General features: G+C 42.2%; 2 protein-coding genes across 6 annotated transcripts in view; both read left to right on the top strand.

Annotated features, from left to right (window-relative positions):
* The first annotated feature begins 2,503 nt into the window (after positions 1-2,503).
* YIPF4 (Yip1 domain family member 4) lies at positions 2,504-19,769 on the top strand. 3 transcript variants are annotated; one of them, XR_015258022.1, is made up of 7 exons: positions 2,505-2,719; positions 6,230-6,383; positions 9,245-9,416; positions 11,619-11,696; positions 14,684-14,797; positions 16,567-16,678; positions 17,130-17,258. XR_015258022.1 is itself a non-coding variant. In XM_086743672.1 (6 exons), exons 1-6 carry the CDS (start codon positions 2,635-2,637, stop codon positions 15,374-15,376), a joined length of 672 nt encoding a protein of 223 aa, XP_086599798.1. In that variant the 5' UTR covers positions 2,504-2,634; the 3' UTR covers positions 15,377-16,557. The 3 variants fall into 3 exon arrangements, 2 of the variants coding, with proteins under 2 accessions (XP_086599798.1, XP_086599797.1); XM_086743672.1 differs by lacking the exons at positions 16,567-16,678; positions 17,130-17,258 and adding an exon at positions 15,308-16,557 and having other exon boundaries at positions 2,504-2,719; XM_086743671.1 differs by lacking the exon at positions 16,567-16,678 and having other exon boundaries at positions 2,506-2,719; positions 17,130-19,769.
* Positions 19,770-21,369: 1,600 nt separating this feature from the next.
* The window catches only part of BIRC6 (baculoviral IAP repeat containing 6), a 185,713-nt gene continuing 184,975 nt past the window's right edge, over positions 21,370-22,107 (top strand). For 2 of the 3 annotated variants that reach the window (XM_086743674.1, XM_086743673.1), the window contains exon 1: positions 21,379-21,762. In XM_086743674.1, the coding sequence (XP_086599800.1) occupies positions 21,504-21,762 (259 nt within the window). In that variant the 5' untranslated portion in view covers positions 21,379-21,503. Of the gene's footprint in view, positions 21,763-22,107 lie in introns of all 3 variants that reach the window. The other variant, XM_086743675.1, reaches the window with a different exon arrangement.

Here is a 22,107-nt window from a genome sequence, read left to right as displayed (position 1 = left end):
TTTGAGATGGAACTCACAGTGATTTCCTTTAATGGGATATATATGGGAAAGGAGGTTCCTCCTCCAAATCAAACCACTGCTCTAATGCAATTTCTCATCCCATAACTTTTTCAGTTTAAAATACATACATATTTATACTCCATGGCATTTAATGAGTTCTATGCATTAAGTGGAATTAAATATATGCAGCATGAATACTAAATTTAAGGCTGTTTCCCTGAGATGTCAGGGGAAAAAAGTATCCTCTCAGAATAATGGTGTTGGTGTTCAGCAGGGAGCAGAGGGAAGGAGCTAACGGCTAAGCCTAAGCAGGGCTATCTGGGAGTTTTTCTGTTAAATCCAGTAGTCATTGAACACAAAAAGGGAGATCCTGGTTCCTGATGCTTCAAAGCATAGACCACAACCAGAGCCATTGTGCTTGTCCTTTTATTAAGACAGGGACTGGCAACAGCATCTCAATTGCATTATTTTACAGCTTCTTTACAACTACATAGGTCTCTCTGCAGGTCAAAAACATGCTTCACAGCACTATCATCAACGAGATCAAAATCAGTCCATTTAGTGATGCTTTGCACGTTATCAGACTTGATATTGGGAAGCATTTATTTACACGAGGGTGGTCAAACACTGGAACAGGCTTCCCGGAGAGGTGGTTGGTGCCCCAGGCCTGTCAGTGTTTAAGAGGCATTTGGACAACACCCTTAACAACATGTTTTAACTTGGTCAGCGCTGAAGTGGTCAGGCAGTTGGACTGGATGATTGTTGTAGGTCCCTTCCAAATGAAATAGTCTATTCTGTTCTGTTCTATTCTATTCATCACAGTTGCTGCTAGCAAGACTTAGTAAAGGGACTATCTTGGATGTAGCAGCTCAAACTGTGGTTGATATGCTAATGCATTTTAATTATGAACTAAAAAGGCAGCCATTCTGGAGTGTATGCAATGTGCTGCATTCTACGTCTGATTTGTGACTATGTCAGATTTCCTTCTACACAAGGGAATTGCAGGAGAGCAGTCCAGAAACCTCAGAACTGCAGGGGACTACCAAGGATACCACTAATATACAGGGAGTGGGCATAACTTAAAAAATACCATGAAAACTGCATATAGATATCAAGAAGGAGCAAATCCAAAAGAATGGGAGAGAAAAAAGGATGTAGGGTAACAGAATAAATTTAGGATTATATATGGAAAACAATTAGCAAAAGGGTTGCAGATGACCATGATGATATTGCAAGGTGGACCATACCAAATATTGCTGGATAGTAAAGATTGAGGCAAATCCTTCCAAACCAGCCAAAAGGCAGGATGCATTTTTTCATATCCATTATGGAAGCAAAATACTTGGGATGATGCTTTTATTCAATAAAAAAAAGAAAAAGCCAGAGTCCATAGTTATATTTGAAATGCTGAGTACTTGCCAGCAGATCTTTTGATACTGAACGTTCACAATACTGATTTTAGCAGTATGCAGGAAGCAGATTACATGGGTCGAGCAGCATATAGAAAGACATGAAGAAAATATCTCACTATGAAATAAGAAGCAGATTTACAATTAAACGTGGTAACAGGCAGATGTTAGGTGGAGGCAGGCAGACCACAGGCATTGGCCATGTGGATGAACAACTTGTAGAAGAAAACCAGGAAAACCGCTGCAGGTGGCGGTGGGGGGGTGACGCTGTGGTCCTAGGGTGCGGCAGCTGCCACATTTCTGCCGATGGGAGCCCGCAGATCAGCTCCGGGAGGCCAGGCCACACTCCGAAATCCGGCCCTGTGCCCCGAGCACTGCCCATCACGCCGAGGGCCCGTCTCCCACCGGAGCAGCCGGCAGGGACAGAGCTGCCCCGGCGCCTGCGAGGGGGCTGGTTCTCAGCGTCCGCAGGGTCTGGACAGCCGGCCTTCCACGGGAACCGCTTGCTGGACGAATACTATTTTTTAGGGGGGGTTGAAAAAAAGCGAATTTGCCGGGGCTACCTTTTGGCGTGGCATGCCAGCACCGCACCGACCCGGCACACACCGGTCACCCGCGGCGCTCGGAACGCGAAGAGCGCAGGGCAGTAGGAAGGGGCCGTTGGGGACCCATCCCTGGGCTGCGGCCCCAACTCCCAATTCCCAGCCCACCACCCCCGCCGCCGCGGACGGATGCGAACAGCACCGAGGGCAAAGCCGGCAGCGCCCGCCCCTGGGGGCGAGGAGGGAGGAAGCCGCCCGGCGGGCCGCAGCGGCCGTTGACCAGACGATGACGCAAGATCCGGGTGGCGGCGGTAGAGGAAGCGACAGGGACACCGCGACAGCAGCCGCCATAGACCTGCCATTGCCCCTCCCACCGGGCCAGTCATAGCTCGTCCAATCAGGAGGAGCTTTTATAGCGGAGTCGAAGTGACCTCACTCCTCGAGACAGAGCCGGAGAGCCAATCAGCCTTGGCCGTGCGGCGACCAATCACGGTGCGCCTTGCAAGCAGCCAATCGGAGAGGCGCTGTCGCTTGTTGTTGCCCTGTGACGCGGCTGCGCGGTGGGTGTTTCGTGCTGGCCGTCGCTGCCGTAGCTGGAGGGACGCGGCGAGGCCCCAGGCCCCGGTGCCCGCTCTGCTCTCGCTGCCCCCACCGGTCCCGCCGCCCCCGCGGAGGGCGGGGAGATGCAGCCCCCGGGCCCTCAGCAGCCGCCGCTCTACGCGCCCAGCAACGGGGACTTCACCTTTGTCTCCTCGGCAGACGCCGAAGGTGAGCGCGGGGCCGCGTTTGGGGCCGCTCTCCCTTTCCCGGGATGAAGGGCTCGGCCAGGCCCCGGGGGAGCGGGCAGCTCCGGCGCCGCTGAGGCGAGAGGCGCCTTCCTTGCCCTCCTCCTCCCCGCCCGCCCCCGGGGCTGGCGGCGTGGCTGGAGGCGGAGCGGCGTGGCTGAGGTGGCCGCGGCCCGAGGGCCAGGGTGCCGGGAGCGGCCCTTAACGCGGGTGGGAGCACACGCGTGGTGGAAGCACCAGCGTGGCAGAGCCAGCCGTGGTGCGCTGTTCGTCAGATTCTCTGAAAGCTGTAGCCGAGGTTGTGCCCAGAGACCTGATATAACCCGTGACAAGCGCTGTCACGGACCGCTGCTCTTCCCCAGGCTGCTGGAAGTGCAGCTTGGTGTCCGTTGAAGATGGCACTGTACGTTTGCGTTTGCTGTGGTCTCGGTCCCGTGTCTCATTGCAGCACAGTAACGAGGTGGGGGGAGGTGGAAAGAAGCCCTGTGTGTAGTTTAGGGAGTGAAATGCGGCCTGCTGCCTGGCTGCTGCACAAATAGCTGTGGTGTGCCAGCATGCCGTGAAAATGAACACAGAAGAGTCAACACTTGCTAAATTATGTTAATGGAGGATGACCTTTTGGGCTCTACCAATTTAAACAACAGGCATTCTGCTTTATGTATGTACTTACTTACTGATGTTGTTGTGGGTTGGGGTAGAGAATCGTGTACATCCTGACTCATGTGCCCTGCCCTGGTAAAGAATTATTGAAGTAGAAAACATACCATAGCATGACTGTTATTTGGTGAACCTCCCAGTCTGTCTGACAAAGAATGCTAATCAACAGGTACAATCTCAGCTGTGAGGGTTTTTTGTTGTTGAACTTTTGTTAGTTTTGTTTTTTTTTTTTTCTCTGCCTTGGCCTGAAAAAAGATTTATGTACCTCTGAATGGAAATTTCCTGGATTCTCCCTGGAAGCACTTGTTGAGCAATGCTGAACCCAGCCTGATACAGCCACCTTTCCAGAGGATGTGCTGAATTGGACTCAGCTCTGTGTTCTTTATCAACACAAGCAAAGCGTGATCTCATCCCTGTTCAAATGTAGTCCTGTCTGCAGAGTGCTGAACAGGCCTGCTCTAACAAACAAAACAAAAGCAAAGTTAAACAGCCCTGTATTTCTAAATCAAAGTAATACACAATACATTCTGTTTTCTATTTGTTTCACAAATCTTGATCCGTATGAAGAGTAAAAGTATAAGCTATTTTATTTTACCATCTTATTTCCATGAGAGGTAAGAGCTGTTTGTGGGAGAGAATGCTGGAAAAGTGTTCTCAGTTAAGTGGATAGATTTGGTGTAAAGAACAGACTGTTTTGGGGTTGGTGGTTTTGCCTCCTGTAGTGCCTTTTCAAAATTAAGAGCAAAAAATGTCTTGAAAGCTGGTTTTCCACTATGCCTCATTGAATTAAAGCATGTGAGACACCTCAGTGTTGCTTCTGCAGTGTTCTGCCTGAAACAGTAGCGGTGAAGGCACCCTAACTCTTACTGGCGAGCATCAGAATCCTCAGCGCTTGGCAGATTCTTCAGCGCTTGGTTGGCCTGCTGTTAACCATCTCATTCATAGCAGCCTGTAGAAAAGGGAGTGGCAATTTTTTTTCCCTTGGTTTCTGCAGCTTTGTCCCACCTGGGATGTCTTGTAAAATAGACTTAAGATCATGTTAATAGGTTTCATGATTAAAAAATGTGGGTTTTGGTATCCACCAATCATCAGATACTAAAAGGAGTCTTGAGAAATAAGACTTGCATGGAAGTTTCCCTGCCTCAGGATGGATTGTCAGGTGTCACTGTGAAAGGAGAAATAAATGGTTGGCTGGACTGTTGTATTTACTTGTTTGGAATAGCAAGAGCCTCTCCTTGCAAAGCAGTCTTTTGTTGTAGGATAAACAAATATTTTTATGACCAAAGGGTCCCAGTGACAACAGAAAACTGATGCCTGGGCATTGAGAATACACTTTTCTTTTTCCCTCCCTCTGTAAACAGCAGAAGGCAACTTTGCTTGTGTCTGGTGAGAACAGTGTACGTGTGCCGATACTTACAGGAGGAAAGAGGAATTCGTTCTTTAAGTTACAGTGATCTTTACAAGGATCCTGCACAGATGGTGTTCCAAGAATCAGAGTAACGGATCATTAACTCTCATGATTATGAAACGCTTGAAAAGCATTTATGGAGAAGCTTAAATTTAAGCTTGAGTGGCCTAGCAAGCTGATTTGGGGAGAAGAATTCTGTTAAATTAACTGCACGACTGAGTAATCAGTGAACACTTCAGACATGCTGGCTGAAGACTGTCATTGTACAATATTTTTTTCTAAAAACTACATTGCATTTTTATAGAAGATGTTGGAAATGTAATCTACAAATAAGGCCTGACTTGCCTCTGTGAGTATGTGTTTCAGAAATACTTGCTATAGCCAGGTGTTTTGGGAAATTTGTGCTTAGGAACTTTTTTTGTGTGAAGAAAACACAACAATGGAAACGCAAAGTAAGACTTTCTTTGTTGAAGTGAAAAGGTGTTGGATGAGAAAAGTTTTTGTGTCTCAATATATTTGTAATAAGATTTTTACAAAAAAAATTTACATGTTTCTGTTTAGATGTTTCCTTTTTAGCAAATAATGGAAATTCATCGTTTCCTAAGGGAATAATTATTCCCCTCTTCTGTATCTTTTCTTTCTTTAAGTTGCTTTGTATATTTTCAGTCACTGTTTTGTATCTTTCATCTGTATATAACTGAATACAATGAGAGAATAAAGTTAATATTTATTGTTGACTTTGACACAGTTAGAAGATACATAAATTGCTCTTTGTTTTGCTTAGTGCTGTGGCAGAACAAGATCATAGCATACTGGAGAGAACTCTTTGTATCTCTTCTTATTGGCTGGAGCCTAAGGATCTCTGATATACTATTTTTTTCTAACAGTTTCACCTCTATTAAAGGCAGGCTACAAATGAAAACATCAAATGTTTTGCTTTCACTAAAAATTGGACATAAAAGCAGAGAATGGTTTTGGCTGAAATAATGTCACTGTGCACGAATAGGCTCCAAAAGAGGTATAGTATGGTCAGCAAAAAAAAAAAATAAATAATCCACAACTTACAGTATGATGAGACTTTCGTTAGTTAACTCCTTTTATGCCTTTAAATGCTTAATGACAAAGTACAAATTGGAGCTTTTGTGTCATACTATAACACTGTCATCAAAACAAGAGTTTTGATGGAAGCTTAAACTTGGTAATTTGAGATACAAACCAGCATTGTTATTATTGCATTAAAACCAGAAGTACCCTTTCAAACTATCTATCTATTAAAGCATAATTTTATTCTATAACTTTGAATATTTCATGGTGATGACCAGCACACATAGCTTTGTATGTCTGTTGTTTATCTTGTGGTACTTTTGAAATCAAATGGCTTTTTGCAAGACATAAAAAGGCCTATCTTTCTCTCTCTTTTTCTCTAAGATCTTAGTGGCTCCATAGCAACTCCAGATGTTAAGCTAAATCTTGGAGGAGAATTCCTCAAAGAATCTTCTGCAACTACATTCCTAAGACAGAGAGGGTATGGATGGCTTCTGGAAGTGGAGGATGATGACCCAGAAGATAACAAGCCACTCCTGTATGTCCTGATTATTTTTTTGGCATCTATCTTTATTGGCTGTGTAGGAAAAATGAATGACTCGTGGTCCCTCTAATTGTCCCACAGCTGTGACTAGAATTCTGTTTGACACATTACTTGACCAATGAGTGCAAGAATGAAAACATTATTTTTCTCATTATGGATTTTATTTTTAGTGTAAAAGAGAGGTTTGTTATTCACTGTGGGGGAGGAAGGAAGGAGGAGGTAAAATCCAATTTTATTAATCTCTGTAAGTATAAAGCTTTTATTGCTTTTCTGCTCTTACCTGTTGATCCAGTAATGGTTTAAAAAACTTGGTTGTATTCTTTCTTTTGCACTGGTGCTGTGAGTTTTTTAATACTGTCAAAGAATTAGAGGCTGAGACAATCCTGTGAAAAGATTCCCGCTGAATAAGTCTAAGTAAATTCTGTCAGTTACTCTGAAATAAATGCATTGTGAATCATGCTTATTGCAGTGGGGATGCCAGAAGCAAGGTCGTGCAAACTTCATTATCTTTGATGCTATCTGTTATTATAAAGCTAGATTAAAAGAGCATTAGTGTTGAAAGACAAAAATGTCCTTAAAACTGAAAATTTCTGCATCCCTTGTTCTGTTCACAGAAACATGGTTGGCTGAAGAAAGTTTGTACCTTAAGGTTACTACACTGTGAGTCAGGCAGCCTGGGTCTTAGTCCCTGTTCTCCACTGAAGCAACTTCGTTCTCAGTGTTTTCCAGTGTGAATTAAAGATAATGATGCTTTTAAAAATGGAGTGAGCAAGAGAGTACTCTGGAGGAATCAAATGAGGATGTTGAGAGAGATGTCTGGAGAGCTTAATAATGAAACTACTACTTGAAAAGCACTTTAAATTAAAGTGTGCAGAAGTAGCTCCTTGTGTGAATGAGTCTGTTCTGTAAATTTCTAACTTTTAGTTAAGAAACAGAATGGTGTACTGAGGTGACAACATACAAATTCTCTCCTTTGTATAACTTTTTATACACAAAATCCGAGTTTGTAATTCAAAACAGCAAGGTGTTCTAAGCTGCTGATTGCTGGAAGTCAGGAGAACATGCCAGGGAAATGATCAGTTTGTGGCAAACAGGATGAATATAATAATCCTAACAGAGAAGACCTTAATCTGACTTTCATGTAGCAGTTTTTAGGCAGTTCTGATTACTGCCAGAACATGTGCTGTAATGAAGCCCTGTAACCTGAATCCAGGTAAGGATTTAAAGAATAGGAGCCAGCTAATGGAACTTCACCAAGACAGTACTACTATGCAAGGTTTTGGGGGGTTTTTTTGGGTTTTTTTTTTGTGTTTGGTTTTTTTTTTTTTTTTTTTTTTTTGATAGACTGGGACTTTTAGTTTGTTTCTCATTGGGCAGCCTTATTCCAGACACTTGTTTCCTGTTGCAGCTACGATAACCTCTTAGGGGAGGTAGCTGTCAGCTTCATGCGAAAGACGCTGTATTCACATGAGAAATTGTCAGAAGCCCGAGGCGATGACAAAGAATTATTTCCAGACAGGAAATATTTGTGTTATAGAACCTTCAGAGTAAAACATAATGCTGCATCATGTTTAGGTAAATGGAGGAGAATAGATGCTTCTAGTGTACTCTTTAGATTCGGAGATGAAGAACAATTGTTGTTATTTAGTCACAGGTTAATAATACCATTTTTTTCAAATACTATTTTGAAATAGTGTCAGTAATAGCAATCTTGAAATTGTCTTGAGAGATTCAGTGAGCAGTATTTAATTTTTTTTAAAGAGAAAATGTGGTGAATCGTGTCTTTGCATTTATTTCTTGTGTCAGCTTTTCTGAGGAAAAAGCCATAAATCAAAGCCTTGTACAAAATTTTCATAAATGGCCTTAGGATATAATTCTACATTTTTGTCCATTGTGCTCTTAAATGTGGAGCAGAGGTATATCAGCTAGGAAGTTTCTTGCCACTCTTCAGAACTCCTCAGTCCTGACTGCATAAGGAAAACACTGGCCTACAGTTTTGTTTTAAGGTTCCACACATAAACTTAAAGAAGTAGAATTACTGATTACTTGGAAAGTCTGCTTCCTTCCCCTTATGCTAGGACTATCAGGACAAGATGTACCAGTTAAGAGCCTCCAATGCAGAATAGTTTCTGGTCTATTTTTTAGCTGCTTACAGGTACGTTGTAGCAGGGAGGGGAGAAGGTAATTAAAGAAGAGCAAGATCTGTTGACAGAATTTATTGCTAGTTTAATTGGCTTTTATTTATTTTTTCCCATATTGGATATAAGCCAGTAATCAAACAATAAACTGGTCTGTTGAAAACAACTGTTGTTGAAGCAAGTTAAACCCGATGTTATTTAAAAAAATTGGTTTTTGAATGGTTTAGAATTAGTGAATGTAAAGGTATCCTTTCTTGCAGAACGTGAAATAAAATGTTTCCATAATGAGTGTGCTCATGGCAAACTGCTCAGCATAGGAATACACAGACATCCTACTTTTGTGTGTGCATGTCTTTGAGTTTTCAGTAGTTACAGTGGTACGAACGTGTCGTGTTCCTGCATGTCAGAAAAACAGATCTACTGTTTTAATATGGACTGTTAAAGTATGTTGTGTATGTTTTCTGTTCTGAGCCATATAATTGATTTTTGAGTAGTTAAATATATCTAACTGTGTCACACGGGTTACTGAAAGCGGGATGAAGGTGTGGTGTTGCGTTGTTGTGGACGAACTGTTCCTTTGCTAGTCGTGGCTTCAGAAAGCCTTATGGGTGACAGGAGACTTGCTCTACAAACCTCCTGTTTGCCCTCAAATTTATTTTTTCTTTTCTGTTTCATTACTGTGGTGAATAGTAATGCTCTCCTGCTTTACAATTTCAGGGAAGAACTCGACATTGATCTGAAGGATATTTACTACAAAATTCGATGTGTGTTGATGCCTATGCCATCTCTTGGGTTTAATAGGCAGGTAGTGAGAGACAATCCAGACTTTTGGGGTCCTCTGGCAGTTGTCCTCTTCTTCTCAATGATTTCATTATATGGACAATTTAAGGTAGGTATAAGCCTTCTGCCTAAAAATAAATCTAAACTAAATTTGGAGACATGATTGCTAAGCAATTTGCATTCTTCTGTAGGTAGAAAGTCTTTTCTTCATATACTAATGCGGGACGTGTCAAATGCTATTTCTCAAGTTAGTATGTAGAAAGACAGCAGTAAGGAATGTATTAAATAGCCCACGATGAGTGAATCATGATGAAATGTCAGGTTTGTTTTTATACAGTAAAACAAAGGAAAGATGTGGTTTCTAGAGGAAACGGATTGATGCTAATGGGTTTATAGTCATATTAGTGAATCTTTCAATTTTAATTGTGACCTTTTGTTAACGTGCTTTTTATTACTAAAAAATGTTAGTGAGGAACATTTGTTTGCATGCCATGAATTTTAATTTCCTGACAAATAAAGCTACTTGTTTAATTCATACCATGTCACCACTGTTATCTGGTATATTTAATCTTCGTTAGTGCCATTTGCTATGTTGTCCTCCCTGTTCAATTACAATCATATAACTTTCCTCTGGTCAGTAGGCTTTTTCCATAATTGCTTTTGAAGTCTAGGGTGCATAGCTATTCAGAGGCATTGTGCAGATTTAATTGGCCTCCATAACACAGTTAGCTTTTTTTCTTGATGTTCAGATTAAAATAGAGAAATGGTATCACTTGTAGTCACAATTTTGAATGTGAGCCTAGGTGATCCTGCTTCAGAAATCTTTATGACTATACGTGTAGTTACAGTTGTTTTAAATGCAACATAGTATAGCAATAAGCCATATGTAAAGTAACAACGTACTTCTGCAAGGATTTTTGTGAATGGTGAGATAAAATCATTCCCTTTGTGCCCTTAGGCTTCCATATGGTGTACCAAATGCTGACTAAGAACTTGCTCTTGCTGTCTTGTTTCTGAGACTTGGAGTAGAGTAGACCACTGTGTTACTCAGGTAGACCACTTAGCTGTCTCCTAGGCAAAGCAAGGACCATTCCTTGATCCCCTAACAGATAAAGTACCCTCTGCAGTTCCTGTACCTACTGTACGTGAACGGTAGGTCTAGCGTTTCTTAGGAGCAGTGGATTTACCATACAGATGCAAGAGTGTTGTATATGTGTGAGGAGGGAAAGCTAGTAGCTAGCAACAGGATGATGGACAGCAGGTAGACTAGAGGAACTGAATGGTGGGCTGTAAGCTGGAGAGAGGTGTGCATTCCTGCTCGAAGACTTTAGTCTAGTCCTCTTCTTTTAAACGGTGGAAAAAAGGAGGAAGTGAAATGAGGCCATGCACTATTTTCACAAAGAGCATAAAGCAGTTATTTATCTGAGTATTTTGAAGTGGTGCTGTGCTTTTTATCTGCTTTTAAATTGAAAGACAAAAGCATCCACTATTTGATTCTTCTGTGAATCTTGAACTTTTAATTAAGCAAAAAAACTTGGATTTATTACTAACTTCTTTTTTTAAATGCAGCTATTGTACATTTGGAAATGCAGGGACTGGACTGATAGTATTGTTTCCCTCTAAAAAATGTTTCAAAAGGGAGAGTTTAATTTCTAATCCTCCCAGTGCCTCAACTCCAAATTACTTTGAACGTTCTGTTAAGCTGGAGAATTATTTTTAAGATTTCTTCTTCAGTTTAAGAGCAGACTACTGAAAGAAGCAAGAAAAAATGACAGACTTTGTCCCAGGAGTCTGGGGTTATTTCTTATGTTGTGATCATCATCAAGTTCTACTGAGAGCTAAAGTCCTATGTCATCTTCTGAGCGTTCTCAGTTTGAGTAAAGTGGTGTCTTTATGGATGAAAGAAGTAGAACTCCAACTGCTTGTATTGGTTAGGCTGACTTGTAAAAACTATCTGAGCCCACCTTTTGTAATAGGTGGGATGTGAAGTCGTTTAGCTGGGGTGGTCTTAGCTTTAGTTTTAATTAAACCCTTCCTACTCTGACACACTGTTACAATACTTACAAAACACATTGCATGTGCGTTCCATGTTTGCCAAACTTACTGTTCTTGTGATTCTGTAAATGTAACCTCTGAATTTTATTTTCAAGTTGCATTGTGATACTAAGTAAAACTATTCTTGCTGCCATTCAGAATTCAGTTTTGCATAATAAAATCCTTGGCTGCAGTGAAAGTGATTCAAAGAACTGAGTTTTCGCTTCTCACAATGAAAATAACTAATAGAAATTAATTTATCTCTTTATCTCTTAAGGTTGTTTCTTGGATTATAACTATTTGGATATTTGGATCCTTGACAATTTTTTTACTGGCCAGGGTTCTTGGAGGAGAAGTAAGTATTCGAAAATAACATAGAGGGAGGTAACATAAAGTCACTTGGCTGCATTATTCAGTAGTAGTTGGGTTTTGTTGGTGCTTGGCATTGGACCTTGTAGCCAGCCAAGAATGGATGCAGTTGGTTAAGTGTAACATCTGCATTTCAGGTTCTTGGCCTCCAAAATAAAAACTAAAATACAGAGATGGTCAGCTAATCTTTCTGTCTGATGGGTGGCACGTGGGATGTGATAAACAATCTGGAAGTTTCTACTATGAATCCCAGGAACTCTAATAGATGCCTGTGATCCAGAACTGAAGTCCATTTTTTAGGGACAAGTGCTCTCAGTTTTCAGTCACTGAGCTAAATGGGACCCTTTCTCCGCCTTTGCACTGCTCTTGCACTGCCCTTTATTTAAACGTTTTTGTTTGTTTCTAATGGGGCTAACAGTGGTTGTATAATGTCCTTGTGGGTAGAGTTCCTAGCAGTGTTTGTTTTCATCCTTAGCCTAATGCAGTTCAAACCCATCTGTCGTAGTTCTGCCCCAATGGGGACCAGACTGCGCAGTTTCTCTCCCGCTCCCCCCACCCTCCGAGAGAACAGGGGGAGATGATACAAGAAAAACGGTGCGAGGTTTGAGATAAGGATACGGAGCAATCCCCAAAGTTACTGTTACGGGCAAAACAAACTCAACTTGGGGAAAAACTATTCATTTATTTCTAAAACTAGCAGGAGAATGAGACAGGGAACAAGATAACCTCCCCCCGACCCTTCCCTCTTCCCGGGCTTAACATTATCTCTACTACCTTCCCCCACCCTGAGCAGCACAGGGGGGAAGAGGGAATGGGGGTTGCAGTCAGTTCATCACGCATTGTTTCATGCCGCTGCTTTGTTGTCCGGGGAACAACTCCTCGCATTCCTCCCCTGCTCCATCGTGGGGTCCCTCCCACGGGCCACAGTCCTTCCTGAAACTGCTCCGGCGTGGGTCATCTCTTCCACGGGGTGCAGTCCCTCCAGAACAGCTACCCCAGTGAGCCCTCCATGGGCCACAGCCTCCTTCAGGCCTCCACCTACTCCAGCATGGGGTCCTCCCCGGGCTGCAGGTGGATCTCTGCTCCTCCGTGGACCTCCATGGGCTGCAGGGGGACAACCTGCTCCACCATGGTCGTCACCACAGGCTGCAGGGGAATCTTGGCCAGGAGCCGCATTACTTCTCCCGCTCCTTCTTCACTGACCTTGGCATCTGCAGCCATTCCTCACAACAGGCTGGCAGACGCCTCTCAGGATCCTCTTTACATCTCATTCACTTCTCATCTCCTCTCCACTTCTTGCAGCCGGGCCGGGCCGATTTGGGCCCAGTCGGCCGCCTGGCGGGAGGCCAGAGGGTGAGGCCTGCAAGGCCCACAGGGCTCGCGCCTCCCCCTCTCTGCCCCCGCTCAGCTGCTTCACATCTTTTTTTTTTTTCCTCCTGTTTTCCCCTTCTTAAATATGTTATTACAGAGGCATTATCACGGGACATTCTGCTACCGATTGGCTCGGCCTTGGCCGGTAGTGGGTCCACCCTAGGCCCGGCCGAGTCCACTGAACAAAGGGGAGCGACTTCTAGCAGTTTCCTGCAGAAGCTGCCACCTTAGGCCCCCCTCACCAAACAAAACCAGAACACCATCAAAGGATGAAAGTCAGTGCATGGCCAACTGAAATTCTGGCCTACATCCCTCCCTGCAGCTGCTTGCACCAGCAGGGTTGAAATAGCTGTTTGAGCTGTTTTCAAATTGAGTCACTAAGCAATTCAGGTGTCGAAAAAAAATGATTTACAGCAAGGCCCATAGACAGCTACAGTGGAACATTCAGGAGAGTAGGAACTTCTTTAAATGGCTCTGCAGCATAAAATGCATTGAAATGTGTCGTGAAGAACGAAATATTTAGTGATACTTGATTTTTATATTTTTACTATGCATCTTGCCTTAATGATGAACCAGTGTTGCAAGCTCCCTACATTATTTACATTTACTTTAATTCTTTTAGGTTTTCCTTTTAATCATAATTGCTAGAGTTTACTTGTGTGAACGCTGTTTTGAAAGAAAAAGCTTTTTTAATGTGATTGCATGGTTTTTCTGCATACCAGAATAATTCAGGTGCCCTTAAATCAATCTGGTTTGTGACTCAAAATGTGAAATTGTCAGAATGTATAAACTGGGGAGAAGGTATTGGTCAGCACAGTTCGCTGTAAAGGATCAATGGCCACAAGAGATTGCTTGGAAGATGGTCAGTTGTCTCGCCACTGTTTTTCCTGTTAAATCCAAGAAGCCTAGCTGGGCCCAGGAATATTTCAAACTGTGGTAGGGGAAAATCAGACATCTTAATTCCCATGAAGCTAAAAACAGTTATGGAAATAGTTTGAACAAATATGTTTAAGATAATCATAATAAATTTAAACTGGAAATTGGATGATTTCTGTGCCTGAGAGGGATCTAGGTCTTCCCCTGATGCCAAAAGCATTAATTTACTGTATGAATTTATTTATGTATAATGGATATGATTATGTTAATGCAGAAAATTATATCTTTGCTGCTTGTGACAGCCAGGACTACAGCTGATGACTGAGACATCTCTTCTAGTTCTGTGCTCCTGGGTATCATTTGAAGACTCCATGGAGAGTGGCAGTTGAGAACCACTTAAGGTGGAACACAAAATTGTGAGGGCTGGGTGAAATTACGTACTTCTTGGGAAGTGATATAATTATCATGTACAGTGGTTTAAAAAAAAAAAAAAGACAATGTATTTCCAGGACAACTGAATGATTAGTTACAAAATTCTAGAGAGTAGCATGCAAAAAGAATTTTCGTACTAGCAAGCATCCTGTAGCTGAATTTTCATTAATAGCGCTCTTTATAGCTCTTTTACTGTTTACTAAATTATTGCTTTTTATACTGTTATAACAAGATCAAATTTTGTTTGGTGGCAGAGTACTAAAAAGCTTGGGTTTATGTGCTTGACAATTGCAGGTTGCTTATGGCCAAGTTCTTGGTGTGATAGGATATTCCCTACTTCCCCTCATTGTCATAGCACCTGTACTTTTGGTGGTTGGATCGTTTGAAGTTGTTTCTACCCTAATAAAAGTAAGTTTGGTATCATCTATTGAGAATTATTTACAGTTATTTTTAAGTCACTTTCCTAACACTTCAGGTATTAATCTGCTTAGGACAACATAATGATGTGTCATAATACTCAGAACTACAGCGTGAGCTCTGTCATCCTTTTGATTAGTATGACGGACATGATTGCTACGTGAATTCTGTTTAAATGTTTCTTTTGAGTACTTGGGGATATATAGTGCTGTTGATATAACACCTGTTGTTACCAGGTTAGCTTCTGTTTCTGTTTTGCTGTGCTATAATAGTTGCATTAAAATAGTATCATTGTTTTGAGAATAGGATGCATAATTAAACCTCAGAATGAAGAATCTGAAAATAAGCTGTTCTATCCCTTCCCCCATCATCCAGTTTATTTTTAGTTACTGCAGCATGAACATGACATTAGTCATTGTTCTGAAACCTTCCCATAGAGGTAGCAGTACGAAACTCTCAATACCCTTTGCAGAGAAGACGGGTATTGTTCTGATTTTACAGATGTGGAATGTAAGGCATAAAGCAAGAAGAACTTGCCTGATACCACCTGCTGTTGTACACCTTTTATGAAACTAGCAAAGTTCCCCGATAGATCCCAGGACTACATAATATTCTTCAGCACTTCCAGTACTTTTCAAAACCCTTTTAGGTAGCTTTTGAAGTTATTGCTGAACCTTTTGGAAAGGTTGACTGAGAAAATTCTGTTACTAGCTAAGCTGTATGCTTTTTGAATTCTTGTTTTGTTGACTTGATTGATTTCTGTCCTTTTAGTTTACTGGTAAACAGTATAATTGACATTCAACTGAAGTGTATGATAAATAACAAAACTGCAGTTACTATTAAGTGATACAGTCAGAAACCAAATAATTAACTTGCCAGTTAACTAATATATAACTTGAAAATAAATAGATGTTAATGAAACCCCTCTTACTTGGTTACTACTAACAGTCTTGCATCAACATCAGGGTGAATCTGTGCAAGGTTCTTACCTTTGCATGATTAGTGTGAAAATGCAGGACAAGCCCTGTATGCCAAAACTACTTACGCTGTGACAAGTACTGCTTCTTATGGCTTGAGAGCTGTGTGCTTGGGGAAATATTTCACAGTCGTAAAGTTGGGGAACTTTCAGTGAAATAGTGAAATTGCAGTCAGTTATTTTCAGTTGCAATCAGCAACATACTCAAGTAATGAACCTTGACTGTTTTAATTGCTGCAATTTTCCTAATGTATCTTTGGGAATTCAGTCATGATCTTGTTTGTCCTTCTTGTCCATCCCTGCAGTTCAAGTTAGGCAGCAAAAACAGAAGTATGCAATCATCATATGCAAATTTTCTGTTGTTTTTTACAATGGCAGTTGAACAGGCCACATAATCCCATAAGGGGCTTCAGCTCCTCTGACAGAACTGTGGAAGGCTCTTTGCTGGGGTCCTGTTACATCTGCCATCTTTGGTCTTCTGTTTTGCAGAAGATTAGTGTTCTTGCATGCCACTCAGTTTTAAGTGTTTTTCCTTTTTTTATTAATATTCAGGGTGCTGCTAGAGGATGATAAAATTACCTTTTGCTATAACCTTGTTAGTTTGAGGTTTGAGTCAAGTTCACTGACCTCAAGACATCTTTTTTCTCTTTTTAAAGTATACATGCTAACTTCATATAGTATAGTGGATATTCATAGGTAATGTTACTTTCTACCAGGTTTTTAGACTGGTTCTTTCTTAACTTAGTACGAGATACAGGTTTTGATACAGATTGTATTTTGGCAGGCTTCTCACTGCACCTGAAAGGAATAGGAATGTGAGGTTCAGTTACCTTGAGGTGGGGGTACCATAATTAAAGAAAAGCTTATGAGCCAGACAAATCCTGAAATAAAACATGGTCATTTAACCCTCTAGAATATATTGTAGGAGGAAGAGTCAAGTATAGTAACTCTTCTGCTTAAAGAAAGGGAGGAGTTAATAGTTGGGGACAGTCAAGGTGGAAAGTAAAGTTATTAATCCAGTGTATGGTGTATGTAAGCTTACGGCTTGCTTTACAGTATCTGTATGTCTTATGTTAGAGAGAACTTACTGTTGATCCTTAGCTGCTCACTTCAGTAAAAATGTCTCAAATGAAAATAACATGCTTATTTGTTAAATATTTCTCTAAAATTAAGTGAAAATGCATATTATATTTTTTGTGTGTGTGTGTGGAGAGTTCTTCCTCTCAAAATTTGTTTTTCAGGAGATTCTTCTTAATTATATTGAGAGAAGAACTGATTTTTATCTTGGTATTTGGAGAGATTTTTTTTTTTGTGGTGTCAGCTAAGACTGTTCCTCTTCTTTTTCAGTTGTTTGGAGTCTTTTGGGCTGCATACAGTGCTGCATCATTACTAGTTGGAGAAGAATTCAAGACCAAGAAACCCCTTCTAATTTATCCAATATTTTTATTATACATTTATTTTCTGTCCTTGTATACAGGAGTGTGATCTAGTGCAAGATGTGGCCAGAAAACGTATTTTATTCACTTGCAGACTGATAACGCATAAGATTAAGGAGGCTGGAGATAATAGTTAAGTGACTGTTTTGTATCCAGTTGTCAAGATGTTTTAAGATCGAAGAGCATATTTGTGTATATTATTTAATAAAGCAATTGTAGCTATATAGATTTGTATCAAAGTTCTAGGTTTGTTTAAAACTCTTCAGATTTTAATGAACAAAATAAAAAGAACCTTGTGTTTTATAAGAAAGTGTAGCAAAACCACAATTCCATACCTGTGCCAAAAGCACGAGGACCAGATTACTATATTCGAGGAGAAAAATGAGAAGTTAACTGTTAACAATCTCAAAGTGCAATTTTTCTTTTGAGCATAAACACAGCTGGCTTTTTTGGCACAGCAAATTCTGTAGATAATATATATTTATGAAACAGTCCTGATTGTTCACAGAATAGTCTGTATAATCAAGACATGAATATACTACTTTTAATTTAGTGCCTCAATTACTTTGATTTGGCTATTGAGTTTTTATAAATTCCAATTTGTTTTCAAAACATGTATATACTGTGTATTTTGTATCTATGGCTTGTGTGTTGCGTAAATACTCCTTGGTTAAGGATGTATATTGGGTTTTTAAAAATTGAAGACACAAGTATTTGAAGTCTTCATTTACTATCTCTGACCAAAGGAGCAAGATATTTACTGTGTGACATAATTAATTAAAATGCATATTTACAGAATCAAATTATTTTACTTAAAAGTATAAATTTACAGAGAAATGGGTGAACACCTTTCTCAATGGTAGTGCTGGCTTAATGTTGGAGAAAAAAGATCTATCAAATTTGTGTGATCTTTAAACGATGTTATTTTATGATGACAAAATAAAAAATAATGCTTCCTAAACTATGTTTTACAACATCTTGCTCTGTCTTGCTTTTAATAGCATGGCATTTAACATGCATCTTTTTTTATTTTTTTTTTCTCTCCCCTCGACTCTCCACAGTGCTATTAATCCCTTGTAAAGAGAAATTTAAAGAGATTTGTAAGGCCAAATTCTCTCTCCACTAAAAAAGGCAGAACTGCAGCCTTAGTAATAATTACAGTCTTGCTAATTTTGACTATCCAAGGATTATGTAATAACATGATGACATGTTAAATATTTCCTGTGTACTATGTTGGTTGCTTATGTAATGGTCCTTACGGTAATGTGTCTTCACAAGGGAAGTCCACTGAAGTTCACTTTACATGGCATTTGCAACCTTCAGTATTTAGTATTGCAAAATGGATCTTTAGGTTTGTTTTGGTTTTTGTTTGTTTGTTTGTTTTGGCAACAACAAGAAAAAGCATTCTACAGGCTTTTTTTTTTTTTTTTTTTATGTTGCAAATAAAAATCAACCATGCCTGGGTAATAGGAAGGACTGTCTTTGATTTGAGGGACATAATCCCTTGTTAGAACTGTAGGTTTTCAGCTTTTTCGACTGTGTAGCTTGCTGTTTTAGTAACTTATTTTTACCACTCGTTACTGTTGCAAAATATATATTTAAATTCCAAATTACCACAAACCTTCAGCTTATTCAGTGTGCTTTTTCTGGCTGATACTTGTGTTGGTTTTAAACAGAACTACTTTAAGTTGATGCTGGACATAAATTGTAATGTAATCTTCTAGCTTTTAATACATTAAAGGATAAAAACTTAGTAGTGTGATCGACTTTTCACCTAATTTTTGAGTTCTGTAGAAGTTCTGGTGGAATTACTGCACTAAACCAATTACACCAGCAGCTTAGTACTTACCTGCAAATGTTTTGTGAGCATTCACACCACATTAAAAAAAAAACCAAAAAAAACCAACCCAAAAAACAACAACCATGCAATTACAGCATATAAAAAAAAGCATGTTAGCTTTGGAATCTTGCATGATAATCTGGTCTTAACTCTTTTTAATGACTTACATTTCTTTTTTAACAGGAACATCCAACTAGTATTAGAAAACTGAATCCAGACCCTGTAAATAGATGTTTAACTAACATCACAAACAGTGAGGTTACTAGGCTAGTCAGGGAGCTTTAAGCTTAGCTCCTCTTTGCATAGCTGTCCATAAGGGTCCTGTGCATCTGAAAGTACTATGCATATTCAAAGGATGCAAGAATGTTCTATTTAACCTCCAAATATTTTAATTTTTGCTATGCTAATATTCTGTGAAATTTATAGTTGCAATTTTAACTGTTCCTTTCCATAGACTTGGCACATGTGTAATATGCAATGTAGATAAGCACTTAACATAGTACATATTTTGTACACAATTGCAGATTTGCACCTTTTAATCTCAGTATCCCTAGGGTTACTTTTTGCATATGCTGTGCAAGAAATATGTACAAAGAGCTCTCACATTGTTCTGATAGTTTGTAATAACTTTGCATTCAACAAACTCATATTTTTAGATGAGGTATGTGTGTAAATACAAGATGTATTTTATTAAAATTTTGAATTAAACTTGTTTACAGAATGTATGAAGCTCATTTATATTTACTGAATTAAGACACATCTATATTCCCATACGTGTCATCAGTCTCAAGCTTTGAGGCTCTAAAGTTTTGGTGATAAGATATGTACTACTTCTGTCTCAAAAGAGGAAACTTGGAGCACATCCATCTAGTAAGAAGTTCCCTTTCCAAGATGCAACACCTCATTTCAAGGTAGAGACATAGGTATCGTACCTATCGAGACATGCTCTTCAGGTCATCTTCTGTAGAGAGCAGCTAGACACCTGCATGTCTTTCTCCCCTCTTCTACTTATCAGATACTCTGCTGCTTCTCAGAAAAATTATACCTACTTGAAAAGTATATAAAATCAATTGCTTTCATGTGGAAACGACGTACAGCTTCAGATCTGCTCTTAACTTTTGTCACTACCGTTACTGGTCTCTAATGTTTTGTTTGAAGTAGTGAAGGAAGCTTAAAAGCTGCTTATTTTGCTCTCATAACAACTTTGATTAGCCTGAGTGACATATGTGCCCATGTGGTTTTGGTTTTGTTTTGCCTTTTTTTTCTTGTCTCTTTACACAGACACTGTATTTTTTAAATCATTTTCCTGCTACAGCAGCCTCTGTTGAGTCCTTTTAATAAAAGTACTTTTCTGTAGGAAACCACATTATATTTGAAACTTCATTATATTTAAGACCATTGGGAGCCTAAAAGCTTTCTCAAATATTTTGTCAGAACATGTTATTTAGATAAAAGAATGCTTACAGGTAGTCTTGGCTATACAAGCTGTTATTCCAGTGGATGGTAAGAGAAAATCTCAACAATAGAAAAGGTTTTACTATACTCAGGTCCTTTTTGAAGCATGGTGAAGACTACTTCATAACAAAATGCTTTTGTAGGAAGAATGACTCCATTCCTGCTTTGAGGGGCTAAAAAAAAAAAGGGGGGGGGTGGGTCAGGCTGGAACCACGGTGTGTATTTACACAGGGACACAGAGACACCCACCCACACGGGAGGTGGGAGCCCCGGCCCCGGGGCGGCCAGGGCCCCCCGTCTCCAAGACCACCCGAGCTGATCCCGGGAGGAGCCGCAGCAGACCGGCGCTTTGACTTTGTCACTCGGTCCCCAGCTCGCCCGCTGACCACCCCCGGTTGTGCCCGCAGCCGTAACCACACCTCAGCGACCAGGGCCAGGGGAGGACGACGGCCGGCGGGCCGCGCTCAAGCCCCGGAAGAGACAGAGCCAGAATGGAGAAGTTACGCCGGCTCCCGAGGCAGAAACCGACGGCCCAGACCCCACTCCCCGCCGCCACCCGGGCCGCGCCGCCCGCGCCGTGCCAGGCAGCCCGGCCCCGCCCCTCCCCGCGCATGCGCACGACGCCCAGAGGGAAGGCGGGCGCCCCCCGCGCGTCTCCCACCCGCCGCCGCGCGCGCACGAACAGCGGCGGTGAGGGGGGGAGGAGGATGCGCGCGCGCAGCAGAGCCCCGCCCCCTCGTCCGTGCCCCCCTCCTCGTGACCAACGGCTGACAGCTCCCCCCCCCGCCATCCTTCCCAACGGTGTCAGGCCGGCCGTCGGTTCCGCATCCGGCGCGGTTGTGTCACTTCCTTCTCACGCTGGCGCTCTCCCTTTCCCCCTCTCCCCGGACCCGGATGGTGACTGGCGGCGGCGGCGGCTCCAGGGACTGTCAGTGAGCGGCTCCCCCCGGGCCTCTTGTCCTGAGGGCAGCGGCGGCAGCGGCCGGGAAGATGGCTGCGGCGGCCTCCTGCTCTTCGGCCGCGGCGGCTGGGCCCGGGCCCGGACCCGGACCCGGGCCGGTGTCGGCCGGGCCGGGTTCCTGCGAGTGGCTGCTGCTGCGGGACGGCTGCCTGCGCTGCGACGCCGACGGTCTCTGCAGCCTGTGCTACCACCCGGCGCTCAACGCCATCCTGGCCGTGACCGCCCGCGGCGCCATCAAAGTCATCGACGGCACCTCGGGGGCCACGCTGCAGGCGTCGGCACTCAACGGTGAGCGCAGGCCCCCCTCCCCACCCCGCGGCCTGCCGGGCCCCTCGGCCTCGGCCCGGGCGGCGGGGAGAGCGGGCCGCGGCGGCCCCCCGGGGCTGCTGCAGGGCACGATCGCGGCGCTGTGGGGCCCCTGGGGAGTCGGGGGCGGGCCGGAGGCTCGCCTGCAAACAGGTGTCGTGGCAAGCGAGGGGTTTCCGCGTGGGGAGGCTCGGGGAGGGGGAGAGGCCGGGCTTGGTTCAGGCCCTCGGTGCCGGGGGGTCCCCCTGGCTCTTCACTCCTTCTGGTTTTTCAAGCCTGAACGGTTCCTGCTCTTCGGGGCAGAGATACTCGTGTAGGCAGCACCGA

The sequence above is a fragment of the Chlamydotis macqueenii genome, chromosome 3, assembly GCF_036417535.1.
Source record: "Chlamydotis macqueenii isolate bChlMac1 chromosome 3, bChlMac1.mat, whole genome shotgun sequence".
Classification (NCBI taxonomy): domain Eukaryota; kingdom Metazoa; phylum Chordata; class Aves; order Otidiformes; family Otididae; genus Chlamydotis; species Chlamydotis macqueenii.
Note: the sequence above shows the minus strand (reverse complement) of the source record. Positions and strands in the feature narration are given on the sequence as shown.